General features: G+C 52.6%; 1 protein-coding gene across 2 annotated transcripts in view; it reads right to left on the reverse strand.

The window, feature by feature from the left end:
- The window catches only part of TATDN1 (TatD DNase domain containing 1), a 58,609-nt gene extending 39,474 nt beyond the window's left edge, over positions 1 to 19,135 (reverse strand). Inside the window, exons 1-4 of one of the 2 annotated variants that reach the window (XM_066578817.1) lie at positions 18,881 to 19,135; positions 18,505 to 18,570; positions 17,403 to 17,452; positions 9,111 to 9,174 (exon numbers count right to left, since the gene is read on the reverse strand). In XM_066578817.1, the coding sequence (XP_066434914.1) occupies positions 9,111 to 9,174; positions 17,403 to 17,452; positions 18,505 to 18,570; positions 18,881 to 18,920 (220 nt within the window). In that variant the 5' untranslated portion in view covers positions 18,921 to 19,135. The remainder of the gene's footprint in view (positions 1 to 9,110; positions 9,175 to 17,402; positions 17,453 to 18,504; positions 18,571 to 18,880) is intronic. The other variant, XM_066578816.1, reaches the window with a different exon arrangement.
- Between the last annotated feature and the right edge of the window lie 69 nt (positions 19,136 to 19,204).

Consider the following 19,204-nt stretch of genomic DNA (forward strand, 5'->3'; position numbering starts at 1 on the left):
CTAAGGGGGCACAATGGCCGTAGGGTAGGCACAATCGCCGCTAAGGGGGCACAATGGCCGTAGGGTAGGCACAATCGCCGCTAAGGGGGCACAATGGCCGTAGGGTAGGCACGATCGCCGCTAAGGGGGCACAATGGCCGTAGGGTAGGCACGATCGCCGCTAAGGGGGCACAATGGCCGTAGGGTAGGCACAATCACCGCTAAGGGGGCACAATGGCCGTAGGGTAGGCACGATCGCCGCTAAGGGGGCACAATGGCTGTAGGGTAGGCACGATCGCCGCTAAGGGGGCACAATGGCCGTAGAACCTAACAATGCAGCAAGCCAGACTATAAAACCAGTGGAGCTAAACTGTCCACTGCAGACTAATATGAAGCCCCCCACTCATCCCAGCCCAGATTGGGGGGGAGCGACTGCATGCAACTAAATCTGCACTGTGAACGATAGCGTCCCACCGTACAGGATTACAGCTCACACGGACATGGCAGTGGGCTGCCCCGTCACCCACCAGTGGGCCGCACTGGCTGCCATCTTGGGTTCCCCCAGAAGTCTATAGCAAACCGCACTAATATTATGCGGGTGTTAGTTAGCATTTTGGCCAAGACGCATAAGCTGATGGGCCGACGGCAAGGCCTCACCGCGTCCGGCAGAACCTAGACCATCTCACAACAGCGCCGACCCTACGGCCATTGTGCCGCCTCGGCACCGGATCAGGGATTGCATTTTTGGCTCTTTTCCAGTGAAATGTTTTTGTGTCCCCCTCACCAACGGGACGTTAACTTACTTTACAGTGAGAGTCGGCTGGCTGCATATTGTTAGGTTCTACAGCCATTGTGCTGGTCTTATGGCGATCGTGACTACCCTACATTCCTCAGCCGCGGCCTGTAAGGTCACCGCTAGAACACAGGGAACTAGTCACGTCCACAGAGCCTGAAGGGAATCATCAAAATACATACAGAGGTCCACCAGCAGAATAGTGAGTGCAGCTCTGGGGTATGATACAGGATAAGTAATGTATGTATACAGTGACTCCACCAGCAGAATAGTGAGTGCAGCTCTGGAGTGTAATACAGGATGTAACTCAGGGTCAGTACAGGATAAGTAATGTATGTACACAGTGACTCCACCAGCAGAATAGTGAGTGCAGCTCTGGAGTGTAATACAGGATGTAACTCAGGGTCAGTACAGGATAAGTAATGTATGTACACAGTGACTCCACCAGCAGAATAGTGAGTGCAGCTCTGCAGTATAATACAGGATGTAACTCAGGATCAGTACAGGATAAGTAATATATGTGCACAGTGACTCCACCAGCAGAATAGTGAGTGCAGCTCTGGGGTATAATACAGGATGTAACTCAGGAGCAGTACAGGATAAGTAATGTATGTACACAGTGACTCCACCAGCAGCAGAACAGTGAGTGCAGCTCTTGGGTATAATACAGGATGTAACTCAGGGTCAGTACGGGATAAGTTATGTATGTACACAGTGACTCCACCAGCAGAATAGTGAGTGCAGCTCTGGGGTATAATACAGGATGTAACTGAGGATCAGTACAGGATAAGTAATGTATGTACACAGTGACTCCACCAGCAGAATAGTGAGTGCAGCTCTGGAGTATAATACAGGATGTAACTCAGGAGCAGTACAGGATAAGTAATGTATGTACACAGTGACTCCACCAGCAGAATAGTGAGTGCAGCTCAGGATTATAATACAGGATGTAACTCAGGGTCAGTACAGGATAAGTAATGTATGTACACAGTGACTCCACCAGCAGAATAGTGAGTGCAGCTCTGGGCTATAATACAGGATGTAACTCAGGAGCAGTGCAGGATAAGTAATGTATGTACACAGTGACTCCACCAGCAGAATAGTGAGTGCAGCTCTGGGGTATAATACAGGATGTAACTCAGGATCAGTACAGGATAAGTAATGTATGTACACAGTGACTCCACCAGCAGCAGAATAGTGAGCACAGCTCTGGGGTATAATACAGGATGTAACTCAGGAGCAGTACAGGATAAGTAATGTATGTACACAGTGACTCCACCGGCAGAATAGTGAGTGCAGCTCTGGGGTATAATACAGGATGTAACTCGGGGTCAGTACAGGATAAGTAATGTATGTACACAGTGACTCCACCAGCAGAATAGTGAGTGCAGCTGTGGGGTATAATACAGGATGTAACTCAGGATCAGTACAGGATAAGTAATGTATGTGCATAGTGACTCCACCAGCAGAATAGTGAGTGCAGCTCTGGGGTATAATACAGGATGTAACTCAGGATCAGTACAGGATAAGTAATGTATGTACACAGTGACTCCACCAGCAGAATAGTGAGTGCAGCTCTGGAGTACAATACAGGATGTAACTCAGGAGCAGTACAGGATAAGTAATGTATGTACACAGTGACTCCACCAGCAGAATAGTGAGCACAGCTCTGGGGTATAATACAGGATGTAACTCAGGAGCAGTACAGGATAAGTAATGTATGTGCACAGTGACTCCACCAGCAGAATAGTGAGTGCAGCTCTGGAGTATAATACAGGATGTAACTCAAGAGCAGTACAGGATAAGTAATGTATGTACACAGTGACTCCACCAGCAGAATAGTGAGCACAGCTCTGGAGTATAATACAGGATGTAACTCAAGAGCAGTACAGGATAAGTAATGTATGAACACAGTGAATCCACCAGCAGAATAATGAGTGCAGCTCTGGAGTAAGATATAGGCTGTATGTATCTGTGTGTACGGGTCAATTAAGAACTGTGTTTGCCGTGTCTGTATGGGGAAATATCCTCGTCCATATGCACAATATATCTCCTGGGTCTCAGACCCTATTGGCATCTATGCGGCTGCTTTACACTGATACACCTTTTCAGCTATATGGCTTAGTACAGTATGTTACGCCAAGCATATGGGAGCCTACGGGCGATGTATGGCCCTATAGGTCTGTGTGTTGGATGTTCTCGCCTCAGTGTATACCTCAGACATGTGACTAGACAGAGGTGTGCGGACGCTGGAAGGACGTTCTTGGTGGATTTACTGTGTTTTTTCTGCGGTCAATCTGCAGCACTTGGCACGGATTTTGAGGCGGATCGCCAGCACATTTCACACCCTCCGGTGAGGGCTTTGGATCCGCACCAACGGTGTGACCATTGAGGCCGCTCTACGCACAGCGCCGCAGTGTTCTTTAGGTGTGACCATTAAGGCCGCTCTCACCCGCTCTACGCACAGCGCCGCAGTGTTCTTTAGGTGTGACCATTAAGGCCGCTCTCACACGGTCTACGCACAGCGCCGCAGTGTTCCTTAGGTGTGACCATTAAGGCCGCTCTCACCCGGTCTACGCACAGCGCCGCAGTGTTCTTTAGGTGTGACCATTAAGGCCGCTCTCACCCGCTCTACGCACAGCGCCGCAGTGTTCTTTAGGTGTGACCATTAAGGCCGCTCTCACCCGCTCTACGCACAGCGCCGCAGTGTTCTTTAGGTGTGACCATTAAGGCCGCTCTCACCCGCTCTACGCACAGCGCCGCAGTGTTCTTTAGGTGTGACCATTAAGGCCGCTCTCACCCGCTCTACGCACAGCGCCGCCGTGTTCCTTAGGTGTGACCATTAAGGCCGCTCTCACCCGCTCTACGCATAGCGCCGCAGTGTTCTTTAGGTGTGACCATTAAGGCCGCTCTCACCCGCTCTACGCACAGCGCCGCAGTGTTCCTTAGGTGTGACCATTAAGGCCGCTCTCACACACTCTACGCACAGCGCCGCAGTGTTCTTTAGGTGTGACCATTAAGGCCGCTCTCACCCGCTCTACGCACAGCGCCGCAGTGTTCTTTAGGTGTGACCATTAAGGCCGCTCTCACCCGCTCTACGCACAGCGCCGCAGTGTTCTTTAGGTGTGACCATTAAGGCCGCTCTCACCCGCTCTACGCACAGCGCCGCAGTGTTCTTTAGGTGTGACCATTAAGGCCGCTCTCACCCGCTCTACGCACAGTGCCGCAGTGTTCTTTAGGTGTGACCATTAAGGCCGCTCTCACCCGCTCTACGCACAGCGCCGCAGTGTTCTTTAGGTGTGACCATTAAGGCCGCTCTCACCCGCTCTACGCACAGCGCCGCAGTGTTCCTTAGGTGTGACCATTAAGGCCGCTCTCACCCGCTCTACGCACAGCGCCGCAGTGTTCTTTAGGTGTGACCATTAAGGCCGCTCTCACCCGCTCTACGCACAGCGCCGCAGTGTTCTTTAGGTGTGACCATTAAGGCCGCTCTCACCCGCTCTACGCACAGCGCCGCAGTGTTCTTTAGGTGTGTCCATTAAGGCCGCTCTCACCCGCTCTACGCACAGCGCCGCAGTGTTCTTTAGGTGTGACCATTAAGGCCGCTCTCACCCGCTCTACGCACAGCGCCGCAGTGTTCTTTAGGTGTGACCATTAAGGCCGCTCTCACCCGCTCTACGCATAGCGCCGCAGTGTTCTTTAGGTGTGACCATTAAGGCCGCTCTCACCCGCTCTACGCACTGCGCCGCAGTGTTCTTTAGGTGTGACCATTAAGGCTGCTCCCACCCGCTCTACGCACAGCGCCGCAGTGTTCTTTAGGTGTGACCATTAAGGCCGCTCTCTCACCCGCTCTACGCACAGCGCCGCAGTGTTCTTTAGGTGTGACCATTAAGGCCGCTCTCACACGGTCTACGCACAGCGCCGCAGTGTTCTTTAGGTGTGACCATTAAGGCCGCTCTCACACGGTCTACGCACAGCGCCGCAGTGTTCTTTAGGTGTGACCATTAAGGCCGCTCTCACACGGTCTACGCACAGCGCCGCAGTGTTCTTTAGGTGTGACCATTAAGGCCGCTCTCACACGGTCTACGCACAGCGCCGCAGTGTTCCTTAGGTGTGACCATTAAGGCCGCTCTCACCCGCTCTACGCACAGCGCCGCAGTGTTCTTTAGGTGTGACCATTAAGGCCGCTCTCACACGGTCTACGCACAGCGCCGCAGTGTTCTTTAGGTGTGACCATTAAGGCCGCTCTCACCCGCTCTACGCACGGCGCCGCAGTGTTCCTTAGGTGTGACCATTAAGGCCGCTCTCACCCGCTCTACGCACAGTGCCGCAGTGTTCTTTAGGTGTGACCATTAAGGCCGCTCTCACCCGCTCTACGCACAGCGCCGCAGTGTTCTTTAGGTGTGACCATTAAGGCCGCTCTCACCCGCTCTACGCACGGCGCCGCAGTGTTCCTTAGGTGTGACCATTAAGGCCGCTCTCACACGGTCTACGCACAGCGCCGCAGTGTTCCTTAGGTGTGACCATTAAGGCCGCTCTCACCCGCTCTACGCACGGCGCCGCAGTGTTCCTTAGGTGTGACCATTAAGGCCGCTCTCACCCGCTCTACGCACAGCGCCGCAGTGTTCTTTAGGTGTGACCATTAAGGCCGCTCTCACCCGCTCTACGCACAGCGCCGCCGTGTTCCTTAGGTGTGACCATTAAGGCCGCTCTCACCCGCTCTATGCACAGCGCCGCAGTGTTCTTTAGGTGTGACCATTAAGGCCGCTCTCACACGGTCTACGCACAGCGCCGCAGTGTTCCTTAGGTGTGACCATTAAGGCCGCTCTCACCCGCTCTACGCACAGCGCCGCCGTGTTCCTTAGGTGTGACCATTAAGGCCGCTCTCACCCGCTCTATGCACAGCGCCGCAGTGTTCTTTAGGTGTGACCATTAAGGCCGCTCTCACACGGTCTACGCACAGCGCCGCAGTGTTCCTTAGGTGTGACCATTAAGGCCGCTCTCACCCGCTCTACGCACAGCGCTGCAGTGTTCTTTAGGTGTGACCATTAAGGCCGCTCTCACCCGCTCTACGCACAGCGCCGCAGTGTTCTTTAGGTGTGACCATTAAGGCCGCTCTCACACGGTCTACGCACAGCGCCGCAGTGTTCCTTAGGTGTGACCATTAAGGCCGCTCTCACCCGCTCTACGCACAGCGCTGCAGTGTTCTTTAGGTGTGACCATTAAGGCCGCTCTCACCCGCTCTACGCACAGCGCCGCAGTGTTCTTTAGGTGTGACCATTAAGGCCGCTCTACGCATAGCGCCGCAGTGTTCTTTAGGTGTGACCATTAAGGCCGCTCTCACCCGGTCTACGCACAGCGCCGCAGTGTTCCTTAGATGTGACCATTAAGGCCGCTCTCACCCGCTCTACGCACGGCGCCGCAGTGTTCCTTAGGTGTGACCATTAAGGCCGCTCTCACCCGCTCTACGCACAGCGCCGCAGTGTTCTTTAGGTGTGACCATTAAGGCCGCTCTCACCCGCTCTACGCACGGCGCCGCAGTGTTCCTTAGCTGTGACCATTAAGGCCGCTCTCACCCGCTCTACGCACAGCGCCACAGTGTTCCTTAGGTGTGACCATTAAGGCCGCTCTCACCCGCTCTACGCACGGCGCCGCAGTGTTCCTTAGGTGTGACCATTAAGGCCGCTCTCACACGGTCTACGCACAGCGCCGCAGTGTTCTTTAGGTGTGACCATTAAGGCCGCTCTCACCCGCTCTACGCACAGCGCCGCAGTGTTCTTTAGGTGTGACCATTAAGGCCGCTCTCACCCGCTCTACGCACAGCGCCGCCGTGTTCCTTAGGTGTGACCATTAAGGCCGCTCTCACCCGCTCTATGCACAGCGCCGCAGTGTTCTTTAGGTGTGACCATTAAGGCCGCTCTCACACGGTCTACGCACAGCGCCGCAGTGTTCCTTAGGTGTGACCATTAAGGCCGCTCTCACCCGCTCTACGCACAGCGCCGCCGTGTTCCTTAGGTGTGACCATTAAGGCCGCTCTCACCCGCTCTATGCACAGCGCCGCAGTGTTCTTTAGGTGTGACCATTAAGGCCGCTCTCACACGGTCTACGCACAGCGCCGCAGTGTTCCTTAGGTGTGACCATTAAGGCCGCTCTCACCCGCTCTACGCACAGCGCTGCAGTGTTCTTTAGGTGTGACCATTAAGGCCGCTCTCACCCGCTCTACGCACAGCGCCGCAGTGTTCTTTAGGTTTGACCATTAAGGCCGCTCTCACACGGTCTACGCACAGCGCCGCAGTGTTCCTTAGGTGTGACCATTAAGGCCGCTCTCACCCGCTCTACGCACAGCGCTGCAGTGTTCTTTAGGTGTGACCATTAAGGCCGCTCTCACCCGCTCTACGCACAGCGCCGCAGTGTTCTTTAGGTGTGACCATTAAGGCCGCTCTCACCCGCTCTACGCATAGCGCCGCAGTGTTCTTTAGGTGTGACCATTAAGGCCGCTCTCACCCGGTCTACGCACAGCGCCGCAGTGTTCCTTAGATGTGACCATTAAAGGGGTTGTCTCGCGAAATCAAGTGGGGGTATACACTTCTGTATGGCCATATTAATGCACTTTGTAATATACATCGTGCATTAAATATGAGCCATACAGAAGTTATTCACTTACCTGCTCCGTTGCTGGCGTCCCCGTTGCCATGGTTCCGTCTAACTTCGGTGTCTTCTTGCTTTTTTAGACGCGCTTGCGCAGATGCATCTTCTCCCTTCGGCTGGTCTTGGAAGCATCGGCGTTTTGGCTCCGCCCCCTTGTACGCATCATCGCGTAGCTCCGCCCCATGACGTGTGCCGGTTCCAGCCTCCTGATTGGCTGGAATCGGCACATGACGGGGGCGGAGCTACGCGATGACGCGAAAAGGGGGCGGAGCCAAAACGCCGATGCTTCCAAGACCAGCCGAAGGGAGAAGATCCATCTGCGCAAGCGCGTCTAAAAAAGCAAGAAGACACCGAAGTTAGACGGAACCATGGCAACGGGGACGCCAGCAACGGAGCAGGTAAGTGAATAACTTCTGTATGGCTCATATTTAATGCACGATGTATATTACAAAGTGCATTAATATGGCCATACAGAAGTGTATAGACCCACTTGCTGCCGCGAGACAACCCCTTTAAGGCCGCTCTCACCCGCTCTACGCACGGCGCCGCAGTGTTCCTTAGGTGTGACTATTAAGGCCGCTCTCACCCGCTCTACGCACAGCGCCGCAGTGTTCTTTAGGTGTGACCATTAAGGCCGCTCTCACCCGCTCTACGCACGGCGCCGCAGTGTTCCTTAGCTGTGACCATTAAGGCCGCTCTCACCCGCTCTACGCACAGCGCCACAGTGTTCCTTAGGTGTGACCATTAAGGCCGCTCTCACCCGCTCTATGCACAGCGCCGCAGTGTTCTTTAGGTGTGACCATTAAGGCCGCTCTCACCCGCTCTACGCACAGCGCCGCAGTGTTCTTTAGGTGTGACCATTAAGGCCGCTCTCACCCGCTCTACGCACAGCGCCGCAGTGTTCTTTAGGTGTGACCATTAAGGCCGCTCTCACACGGTCTACGCACAGCGCCGCAGTGTTCTTTAGGTGTGACCATTAAGGCCGCTCTCACACGGTCTACGCACAGCGCCGCAGTGTTCTTTAGGTGTGACCATTAAGGCCGCTCTCACCCGCTCTAAGCACAGCGCCGCAGTGTTCTTTAGGTGTGACCATTAAGGCCGCTCTCACCCACTCTACGCACAGCGCCGCAGTGTTCCTTAGGTGTGACCATTAAGGCCGCTCTCACCCGCTCTACGCACAGCGCCGCAGTGTTCCTTAGGTGTGACCATTAAGGCCGCTCTCACCCGCTCTACGCACAGCGCCGCAGTGTTCTTTAGGTGTGACCATTAAGGCCGCTCTCACCCGCTCTACGCACGGCGCCGCAGTGTTCCTTAGGTGTGACCATTAAGGCCGCTCTCACCCGCTCTACGCACAGCGCCGCAGTGTTCTTTAGGTGTGACCATTAAGGCCGCTCTCACCCGCTCTACGCACAGCGCCGCAGTGTTCAGACAAGTTCCTGCCTCTGACAGCGGCTTTTAGCACTAAACGCAGTAAATACAGCAGACAGCGCTCCAAAATCGACCATGATTGCGAGACTGCACTGAAATGAACAGGAGCGTTATACCGCGATTACCGTGAGTGCCCTTAGGTCATCTGAGCATCATGGTGCAATTCTACTACTGTGAGCGTGAGGGAAGACGACGGCCAATCTATGTATGCAGACCGTGAGATGCGGTCACCGCCGGCGCCACCATCTACAGGGGGGATTACCGTTGGTCCGCGTCATTGCTGCCGCCTCTCTGCTCTCAGGAAGGTTTCCTCCGGTGATCATAAACTGCAGAAGATAAAAATATTAACTTATTTCACCTTTTTAATTTTTTTTTATCCCCACTTTAAAAAATATTTTTCATTGTTGTCCGGTGCCGCCGCGAGAATGAACTGTATACAACGTGCTGGAGAACCGTAAAAAGGTCTACAGGGAGATGGAGGAGCAGCCCGATGTGGCCATGATGGAGGAGCAGCCCGATGTGGCCATGATGGAGGAGCAGCCCGATGTGGCCATGATGGAGGAGCAGCCCGATGTGGCCATGATGGAGGAGCAGCCCGATGTGGCCATGATGGAGGAGCAGCCCGATGTGGCCATGATGGAGGAGCAGCCCGATGTGGCCATGATGGAGGAGCAGCCCGATGTGGCCATGATGGAGGAGCAGCCCGATGTGGCCATGATGGAGGAGCAGCCCGATGTGGCCATGATGGAGGACACGGCGTCCGCTGCCTTTACTTTCGGGTCCCTACGATTGTCAGATTTAGTTTTAGATGTTGTACGAATTAAAAAATAAAATACCCTTTTTAAAAGTTATTATTTTCTGCCGCCATCTTCTGACCGCCGCAACTAATTTAGTTTTCCGTTGACGGGCGGAACGAGGCTCTTTTCTGCCAGACGACAGATTGCTTTTTGTTCAATTTTTCTTGGAAATAGGACAACCCAAAAAGGTAATTCCTGCAGCGTAACCTCGCTTCGGATGGCGGTCACCATGCAGGGGGTCTGTTAAACCCGGTTTTCGGGGGGCTGGTGCTCATGCTTTATGTGATGTATGCGAAAAGAAGTTTTGAAATATTTAATACTTTAATTCAACAATATTTAAAGGACTTTATTAATCTTGAGATGAAATTGTACTGGTAGATTATCACTATTCTCTGTTATCTGCCACCTGTGCCTGGGACAAGCTCTTTCTAAAGGGACATTTACACGGGACGATTACTGCTAAAAAATTTCAAATTAACTAAAATGAGTGATAATTGTCCTGTGTAAATGCAAAAATTAGGAATTATTCATGGCGGCACACATGGAGGTAATACCAGATCACCGAGGCCAAGGATGGGGCACGGCCTGGAGGACCCTCCACCCGAAGGCCAGCTCCCCACTAGTATGGAGGTAATACCAGATCACTGAGGCCTGGAGAGCGCCATGGCCTGGAGGACCCTACACCCGAAGGCCAGCTCCCCACTAGTATGGAGGTAATACCAGATCACTGAGGCCTGGGGAGCGCCATGGCCTGGAGGACCCTCCACCCGAAGGCCAGCTCCCCACTAGTATGGAGGTAATACCAGATCACTGAGGCCTGGAGAGCGCCATGGCCTGGAGGACCCTACACCTGAATGCCAGCTCCCTACTAGTATGGAAGTCCGATCGATAATGCTTAGAACGTGTATGGACGCTACCCCACGGTGTGGCCTTACAGATCTGCTCTGGGGAGCTTCGCCACCTTTCGCCCACGAGGAGGCGAGGCGCCTTGTAGCTCCTAACCCCTCCGAGAGGCGCAGATCTCTGGCTTTATAGGCCTCCTGAATTGAGGTTTTAATCCATCCAGCGATGGGATCTTTAGATGCTGCTTTTTCTTTTTTCTGACCCTGAAGTTAAAGGAATAAGTTATCTGATTTCCTAAAGGTCTATGAGAGCTGCGAATAGGTCCAGACTGCCAGTCCGAGGTCCAAGCTGTGCCAGAGCCGTCATGGTAAACTCCTGACCGAAGGCAGATTATTCCCTGTTCCATGTGGAACGTCGGCACCACTTTAGGAGAAAGAGATAATCTAGTCGCATGACGAGGCTATCGTCAAGCACCTTTTTTGGCACGCCGGGTGGATTGGAATATGTAGTGTGCGTCCGAGTTCAACGTGCAAATGACGCTGCCCTCCTTAACCCGGGGAATAGTAGACCTAAGTCTTCATTTAGACTAAATTCAGAAATTTACCGATTAAGGGACTTTAAGTGTGGTTCAAAAGGAACCGTTAGGTTAGCAGCACAGGCAAAGACAAGTAATAAAAAACAACCGTTTCACTGAAGGAACTGGATAACCGCTCCACTGTGTTCAGTCCGAACGCCCTGCTCCTATCTCTCTCGGAGACGAGGGGACTGGATCTGGCATAACTCTAACCCTTTTAGGGGAAAAAGCAAAAATTATATTTTGGATCCTGGATCTGGGGCAAAGAGAGGCCATTACACTAGTCATCTTTTGGGTAGGTTCGTCTACCCATTTTGCCCTTGCCTGCGCTTTTTTCAAAATACGATTTTTAATTTTTTTTCCCCCGAAACGGGAATGGAGCATAGCTTATTTTTGAGGCGGTGCTTTAGGCCATAGGGCCCGCCTTGCAGAGTTCTCACACCGGGTGTTTACTTGGCTGAAAGTGTATGGCTCTGCCGTGGCACCTGCCAACTTCAGATGGTTTCCTAGCTATGAGAGCCACAGGCACATTGAGCGTGCTACCGAGGTGGCTACTAGAAGAGTTTCTGGGAGACTACATGCCGTCTCACTCGATTTGGTGGTCGCTTGTAAATCAATTTTAGGCACTTCACTCCAGGAGTTCAAAGTTTTAAACTCTATGGAAGTTAGCCAGGCTTTTACAAAGTTGCTCCTTTCTGCTTCAGCTGTTGGATTTCGTTTCGTCCTTGCCCCTGTGACTCTAGTATCACAGACATCAGTTCTACCGGCCGAATCTTTATATATTATATTCCCTTTCCGTATAGAGCGAAGGAACTGCTGAGCTGAACTCAGGATCGCCTGTTTACTAGACATGCGCTCTAATCTAGCTAAGGTATAGTGCCACATTCCCTCCGGGTGCTCATGAATACGGGTCCTTGTCTGCTGGTCTACAGGGACCCGGCTGGGGTTAGAGACTGGTTCTCTGAGCATCTGGTGGAGATTACCAATCAAGGATTCCAGCTCCACCCTGATTAGCCTTCCCCAAGCCTCGGCTATGGAGTTTCATCTTGCATTAACAGATGAGTACCATTATACCAAGTGGGCTCCTCAGGGTTTGTAGACTGTCCCTGCTACCCCCATGCTGTCCATAGCGTTAGGAGGAGACCGAGTTGTAATCCCACAGGAACAGCTCATTACGGATTCAAACCTGCAACCTTCCCTCATAGCCCTGCAGGGGGCTCTCTGGGGTAGTGGAGCCATCATCCAGTGCCCCTGCATCGTCCGCCACTAGACGCAGACCTCTCTGCAGGGATGCCAAGCATTTGCAGAGGGGCAGCGATCCGAAGACCAACTCTGCTCTCCTGAATGGGTATCCAGACTGAGTGAGCTTGTACCCCACAGGGTGCTCAGTCCGGGCCCTTCTGCAGGGATGCCGTAGGATTTGCTGAGGGCAGCGATCCATAGACTACCTCCACTTTCCTGAGCGGGTACTGGACCGAACGTCCACGGTAAGTGCTTCCTCCAGTATACATGGAAACGTCCCTCTGTATCCCGTTGGGACAGGAAGAACTTTGGAGAATGGTGGTGGGAAATGACCTTAAGAACTCTCCTCTTCCTGTCCCAAGGTCAAGAGGGCAACCTCCATGTGTGCAGTCAGGATGGACGGAATGCTAGAAATCCTTTCCTATTCGTTCACTTCTTGGCAATCGATGACTTTGGGAGCATGAAAACGATTGCAGGATTTTCTCTGCGTGTAAAAGCTCCCCGTTCCGGGTTACACATAGACGGTGCAGCGCTGAGCAAAAAGCCCGCGATCCAGCGGTGAGGTCAGCGGCGTGCAGTCGTTTGAGGATTGTCCGTTCAGTCGCATCAGACCTTCGGACACTCCATGGATCAATGTTCTCCCTGCATTCCTGTCTTTCACCGCTTCTTTTAGTTCGGCGATTGACATGTTGTATCTCGCCATCCTGAACTTCTCTTCCCACTGACCTTGCCATCAGTACTGTTTCCAGTTAGTTCATGCGCATCACGAGAGTCACTGTTTGATGATTTTGCCCTCTAGTGATATTTTGGGTTTGACGTGATCTAACTCTACCTTGTTCGCTGTCATGGCGGTCCGGTATTCGCAGCATTCTCCTCCAGCACCAGAGGTCAAACGCATCAACGTTCCTTCTGTGTTTTCCTGAGCATTCAACTTTCGCAGCCATATGGGATTATGGGAAAGTCAATTGCATCAGCCAGTCTGGTTTTTGTTGCTAAGCTAATATCCCTGCTTTCCCAGATCTCTTCCATTCCTTGCATTGCATTCCTACCAAGTGTAATCCGTCTCTTGATCTCGGGTCCAGATTGCCTGTTGCGATTTTGGATCCAAAGAATATGAAATCTTGGACCGACTCGACTTCTCCGTTTTTTAATCTTTATGCTCCCTGTCCCGTTGCCCACCGCGGTCATGACTTTCATCTTTTTGCTCCTGAGGTACAGTCCTATGCGTTGGCTTTCCTTCTGCACTCGTTAGATAAGGTATTCCAGCTCCCTCTCACTTTCCCCAGCAGGGTGGTGTCATCGGCATATCGGAGGTTGGTGACATTTCCGCCACCCATTTTTGACTCCGATTTCTGATTTGTCCGGGTTGCGTCGCTTCATGATTGTTTCTGCGTACAGATGGACTGGTGATATAGTGCAGCCTTGCCGTACGCCTTTCTCGATTCCCAACCAATCCGTGTTTCCATAAGCCGTCCTGACTCTTGCTTCTCGGTTGTTGTAAAGCGACCTTCTAAGCTGTTCAGTATGTTCTGGGACGCCCATTTGCCTCAGACACTTCCAAAGCTTGTCATGTTTGACACAATCACATGCCTTGCTGTAGTCGATGAATCACATGTACACGTCCTGACAATACTCCTGGGTCTTCTCCATGATTCAGCGCCGGTTTGCGATTTGGTCCATGATTTGGAGCTCCGGATCTTCTGACATAGGTCGGTGAGGATCCTGACTGACACTGGTTTGAGCAGTTCAGCTGGTATGTGATTAACCCCGGAGCTTTCCTGTTAGTGGTAGTGGTTTCAGGGCCCATGTGACCTCTTCCTTCAGAATGCCCAGTTCTTGTTTTACTTGATGTACGTGATCCAACGGGTTGTCTGTCTGATCGCCTGCATAGAGCTCTGCCGTATATTCTATTCTCGCCACCTATGCTTGATTTGATTTTCTTCTTGTAATAATTTGCCATTCCAGTCTTTGATTGGGGCTGCCTTGCGTGGTACGAACAGCGCCCGCTTCTGCTTCACCTGGGCGGAGTGCTTAGGCGTGGCCTTGCTGGTTTGCTTCACCTGGGCGGAGTGCTTAGGCGTGGCCTTGCTGGTTTGCTTCACCTGGGCGGAGTGCTTAGGCGTGGCCTTGCTGGTTTGCTTCACCTGGGCGGAGTGCTTAGGCGTGGCCTTGCTGGTTTGCTTCACCTGGGCGGAGTGCTTAGGCGTGGCCTTGCTGGTTTGCTTCACCTGGGCGGAGTGCTTAGGCGTGGCCTTGTTGGTTTGCTTCACCTGGGCGGAGTGCTTAGGTGTGGCCTTGCTGGTTTGCTTCTTCCAGTTTTGCGCATTTGGTCCTTCCAGTAGCAGTTGTTTAGACCACTCTCATTTCATCTAAATAAGACACAAGGAAACCATCAGTTGCTGAGATGCGCCTACAATCTGCATGTTAATCCGCAGCAGTTGAGGAGCTTGGATTGCGTTCGTTTGTCTATAATGCCTGGGATGCTCCTGGTATCAAGTACAAGGGAGTGTCGTATGTTTATATCTCATCCCCCACTCTCCAATACACAGACCTAGACTTCATGGACCTGATACTGATTGGGTAAGAATACAAGGAGAGAACAGCAGAAAGGACACCATTGTAGGCATTTACTATAGGCCGCCTGGACAAGCAGAAGATATGGAGGAACTCTTTCTACATCAGATGGCCAAGCTCTCAAAGAAGCCCAACATAGGGATCATGGGAGATTTTACCGATCCAGACATTCGTTGGGAATCTCTCAGGTAAAAGTAATGGATCCAACAGATTCTTATCCGCTCTTGTGACAACTTTATCTACCAAAAGGTAGAAGAGAAAACAAGGGGATCTGCTATCTTGGCCCTAATTCTTACCAACAGGGAGGGAATGGTTGGGGAAGTAAGGGTGGCCGGGACCTTAGGAGGCAGTGATCATGATATCCTTGGATGTTGGATAACAAGGGGAGGAAGACCTGAGAAGACTCAGACCTCAAGGTTGGATTTCAGAAAGGGAGATTTTTATCCACCTTCATAGGAAATAGCTAGCAGTTAAATAGTTAAGCTCAATATTATACCCTGGTATGTAAAAGTACAATGTTGAAGCTAAACCCCCCAGCATCTTCCCAGCGCTAGCTATCAAGGGGAAGAACTTCTTATCTCACTGCATTCCTTCTCTCGGATTGGAATATTAATAAAGTCTATGCTACTTGGGTATATAGGAATTACATGTTCACATAGTGACATACACCTGGGGCGTAAACATGTTAATCATTAGCGTCATTACATACTAGGCAAATCGTGAGTTATGATGTTGGGGGTGCATGTAATTGGTGCGTCATGGTCAATTATATTTGTATTGTACTTTCTTTGAATAAATCAGAAGAGTATTGGGGTCTGACGGATAACATCTGTCCGTTCAAATACATATATTCATGCATGAAGCATCTCATTATAACCAATCTGGAGCAGATCAGTGAAATCTTCTGGAATATGATTTATTCCCATTACAGATACAAGAACACAGACTATCTGTAAGCAAAGAGATGGTGAGGGAACACTTAGGTAACTTAAATGAATCCAAGTCTCAAGGTCCAGATGAATTACATCCTAGGATACTAAAGGAAGCAGCGAGGTAATTGCTGAACCACTCACCATAATCTTTGAAAATACCTGGAGAACAGGAGAAGTCCCAGAAGATTGGAAAAGGGCAAATGTTGTCCCTATCTTCAAAAAAGGGAAGAAGGCGGATCCATGAAACTACAGACCTGTGAGCCTGACTTCTATGACGGAAAAGATCTTTGAATAGATTATTAAACAGCATGTATGCAAGTACTTGGATGAGAATGGAGTAATTAACCAGAGCCAGCATGGGTTTGTAACAAACAAGTCATGCCAGACTAATCTAATTTCCTTCAATGACAGAATCACCGACTGGGTTGATCAGGGAAATACAGTGGATATAGTATATCTTGGCTTTAGTAAAGCATTTGTCAAAGTATCTCATACCATCCTTATTGATGAAATGACCAAATCTGGGATTGACAAGGCAACTGTTAGGTGGATTCACAACTGGCTGAGTGATCGTACTCAAAGAGTGGTCATAAATGGCTGCACATCCAAGTGGAAGAATGTATCAAGTGGTACCACAAGGCTCTGTCCTGGGCCCAGTGTTGGTCAACATTGTTATAAATGATCTGGAGGAGGGAATTGTGGAAACTGATCAAATTTGCCGACAACTCAAAGCTAGGAGGGATAGCTAACACTAGGGAAGAGAGAGGATTCAAAAAGATCTAGACAAGCTTGTACAGTGGTCAGCGACTAACAGAATGGTATTTAACAAGGAGAAATGCAAAGTCCTACATCTGGGCAAGAAAAATGAGGAAAGCGCATACAGAATGGGAGGAATTGGGCTAAGCAGCAGCACATGTGAAAAAGACTTGGGTATACTAATAGATCATAGACTGAACATGAGTCAACAATGTGATGCAGCAGCCAAAAAGGCAAACACAATACCTGAAGGGCTGTCACAGTGCAGAGGGATCAGCCCTATTCTCATCTGTACAAGGAAAGACTAGAAGTAATGGGATGAAACTGAAAGGGAGGAGACACAGATTAGATATTAGACAGTGAGGGGATCAATATGTGGAACAGGTTACCACAGGAGGTGGGGAGTTCTCCTTTAATGGAAGTGTTCAAACAAAGGCTGGACAAATATCTGTCTGGGATGATTTAGTAAATCCTGCACTGAGCAGGGAGTTGGACCCGATGACCCTGGAGGTCCCTTCCAACTCTACGATTCTATGACCCAGAAGTGGCATCTAATACCAGCCTGCCCCCCCTCCCCCCGAGGACTATGTGAAACAACTTCATAGACCGGTATGATCTATGATTTATCCCTTTTGGTCTCCATACTGTCTGGGTGTAGTTGTAGTTGCTTGGCAGGGAATACACTTCCAGGAGCCTAGATCCACTCAGCTTTCCCCGGACCAGATAGGTTGACAGGGAAAGCTGGGTGACGACCTGGCAGTATTATTACATCACAGACCCTACAAGTACTTCCAGGAAGATTTAGTGCGGCTGTCCAGGGGGGCCGTGCCTCTTACCTTCTCCACTCCGGCTCCCGCGGCACGTTCAATAATATCTGCAAAGTCATCTGCAGAAGGAAGATAAATGGTTTTAATGGTTGCTCCGCATTCGGGGGGGGGGGGGGGGGGGGTACGTGGTGGACAGGTGACTAGAGTCAGGGACATAACTAGTGGAGGCTGGACAGCGCTAACCTCAGGGCACCTGCAGCGTCCCCCGCAGCCACGACCTCAGATAACAAGTACGGTGTACAGCTACAGATGCGCGCGGCAGTGCTCTTAGCGGACGCTACGGCGGTGTGTGGTGGTGCTCTTGGCGGGCGCTGCTGCAGTGCACTTAGCGGGCGGTACGGCAGTGTGCGGGGGCGCTCTTGGCGGGCGCTGCTGCAGTGCTCCTAGCGGAATGCTACGGCAGTGTACGGGGGCGCTCTTGGCGGGCGCTGCTGCAGTGCTCCTAGCGGGCGGTACGGCAGTGTGCGGGGGCGCTCTTGGCGGGCGCTGCTGCAGTGCTCTTAGCGGAATGCTACGGCAGTGTACGGGGGCGCTCCTGGTGTGCGCTGCTGCAGTGCACTTAGCGGGCGGTACGGCGGTGTGTGGTGGTGCTCTTGGCGGCCGGTACGGCAGCGGCGCGCGGGGGGCGCTCTTGGCGGCCGGTACGGCAGCGGCGCGCGGGGGGGCGCTCTTGGCGGCCGGTACGGCAGCGGCGCGCGGGGGGCGCTCTTGGCGGCCGGTACGGCAGCGGCGCGCGGGGGGCGCTCTTGGCGGCCGGTACGGCAGCGTGCGGGGGCGCTCTTGGCGGCCGGTACGGCAGCGCGCGGGGGCGCTCTCGGCGGCCGGTACGGCAGCGCGCGGGGGCGCTCTCGGCGGCCGGTACGGCAGCGCGCGGGGGCGCTCTCGGCGGCCGGTACGGCAGCGCGCGGGGGCGCTCTCGGCGGCCGGTACGGCAGCGTGCGGGGGGCGCTCTTGGCGGCCGGTACGGCAGCGTGCGGGGGCGCTCTTGGCGGCCGGTACGGCAGCGTGCGGGGGCGCTCTTGGCGGCCGGTACGGCAGCGCGCGGGGGCGCTCTTGGCGGCCGGTACGGCAGTGCTATTAGCGGGCGGCGGCACGAGTCGGCGTCACTCACCCTGGTGCTTCCTCGCGCCCCTGTAGACTCCTCTGAAGACGGGATCGGTCAGATTTACTGCGACATCTGAGGAGAAGCCCCGAGTGTTAGATGGCGTGAGGAGCGCCGGGCAGTATTACAGAGCGGCGGACCCCCAACTGAGCGACTATCGACGGGCGGTCCGAGCTCACCCGGCAGACCCCCGTAACTCTATGTATACTGCACAGGGGCGTAAAGTAAAAGTCCCCACACACAATGGCCGACGCGCTTTATTTCCACCCCCCAAAAACTGTGACGTAATACAGCTATTTCTACCCAAAATGGCAGCATTAAAACCAAGTCACCGTACGGCTGCGCCGCACTACAACCCCCAGCATGCCGCTCCAGCAGCTCTTACCAATGAATCGGAAGCCGGCCATACTGAGACCCGCGCGCATCACACGCTCTTCCTCGTTTTCCCAGCATGCACTGAGCCGTCAGCCATCTTGGTACACCCTTCCAAAAATTCTTTCCTCCATCTTCCGCCACCCCTAGGAATCCGCCATCATGCCGGTACTAACAGGAAGGAATGGAGCCACCAAAAGCAACAATGTAACAATTTACAATGTAAGGAAATCTCTCCCATCCGCTATATGAGCGCAGCCGACAGAAGAGCGGCATCCCGGAAGACATTTTGTTGAAGACCATTTCCCCTTCGCTGCTAGAGGAATTTGGGCTCAGA

The sequence above is a fragment of the Eleutherodactylus coqui genome, chromosome 9 (assembly GCF_035609145.1).
Source record: "Eleutherodactylus coqui strain aEleCoq1 chromosome 9, aEleCoq1.hap1, whole genome shotgun sequence".
NCBI classification, from domain to species: domain Eukaryota; kingdom Metazoa; phylum Chordata; class Amphibia; order Anura; family Eleutherodactylidae; genus Eleutherodactylus; species Eleutherodactylus coqui.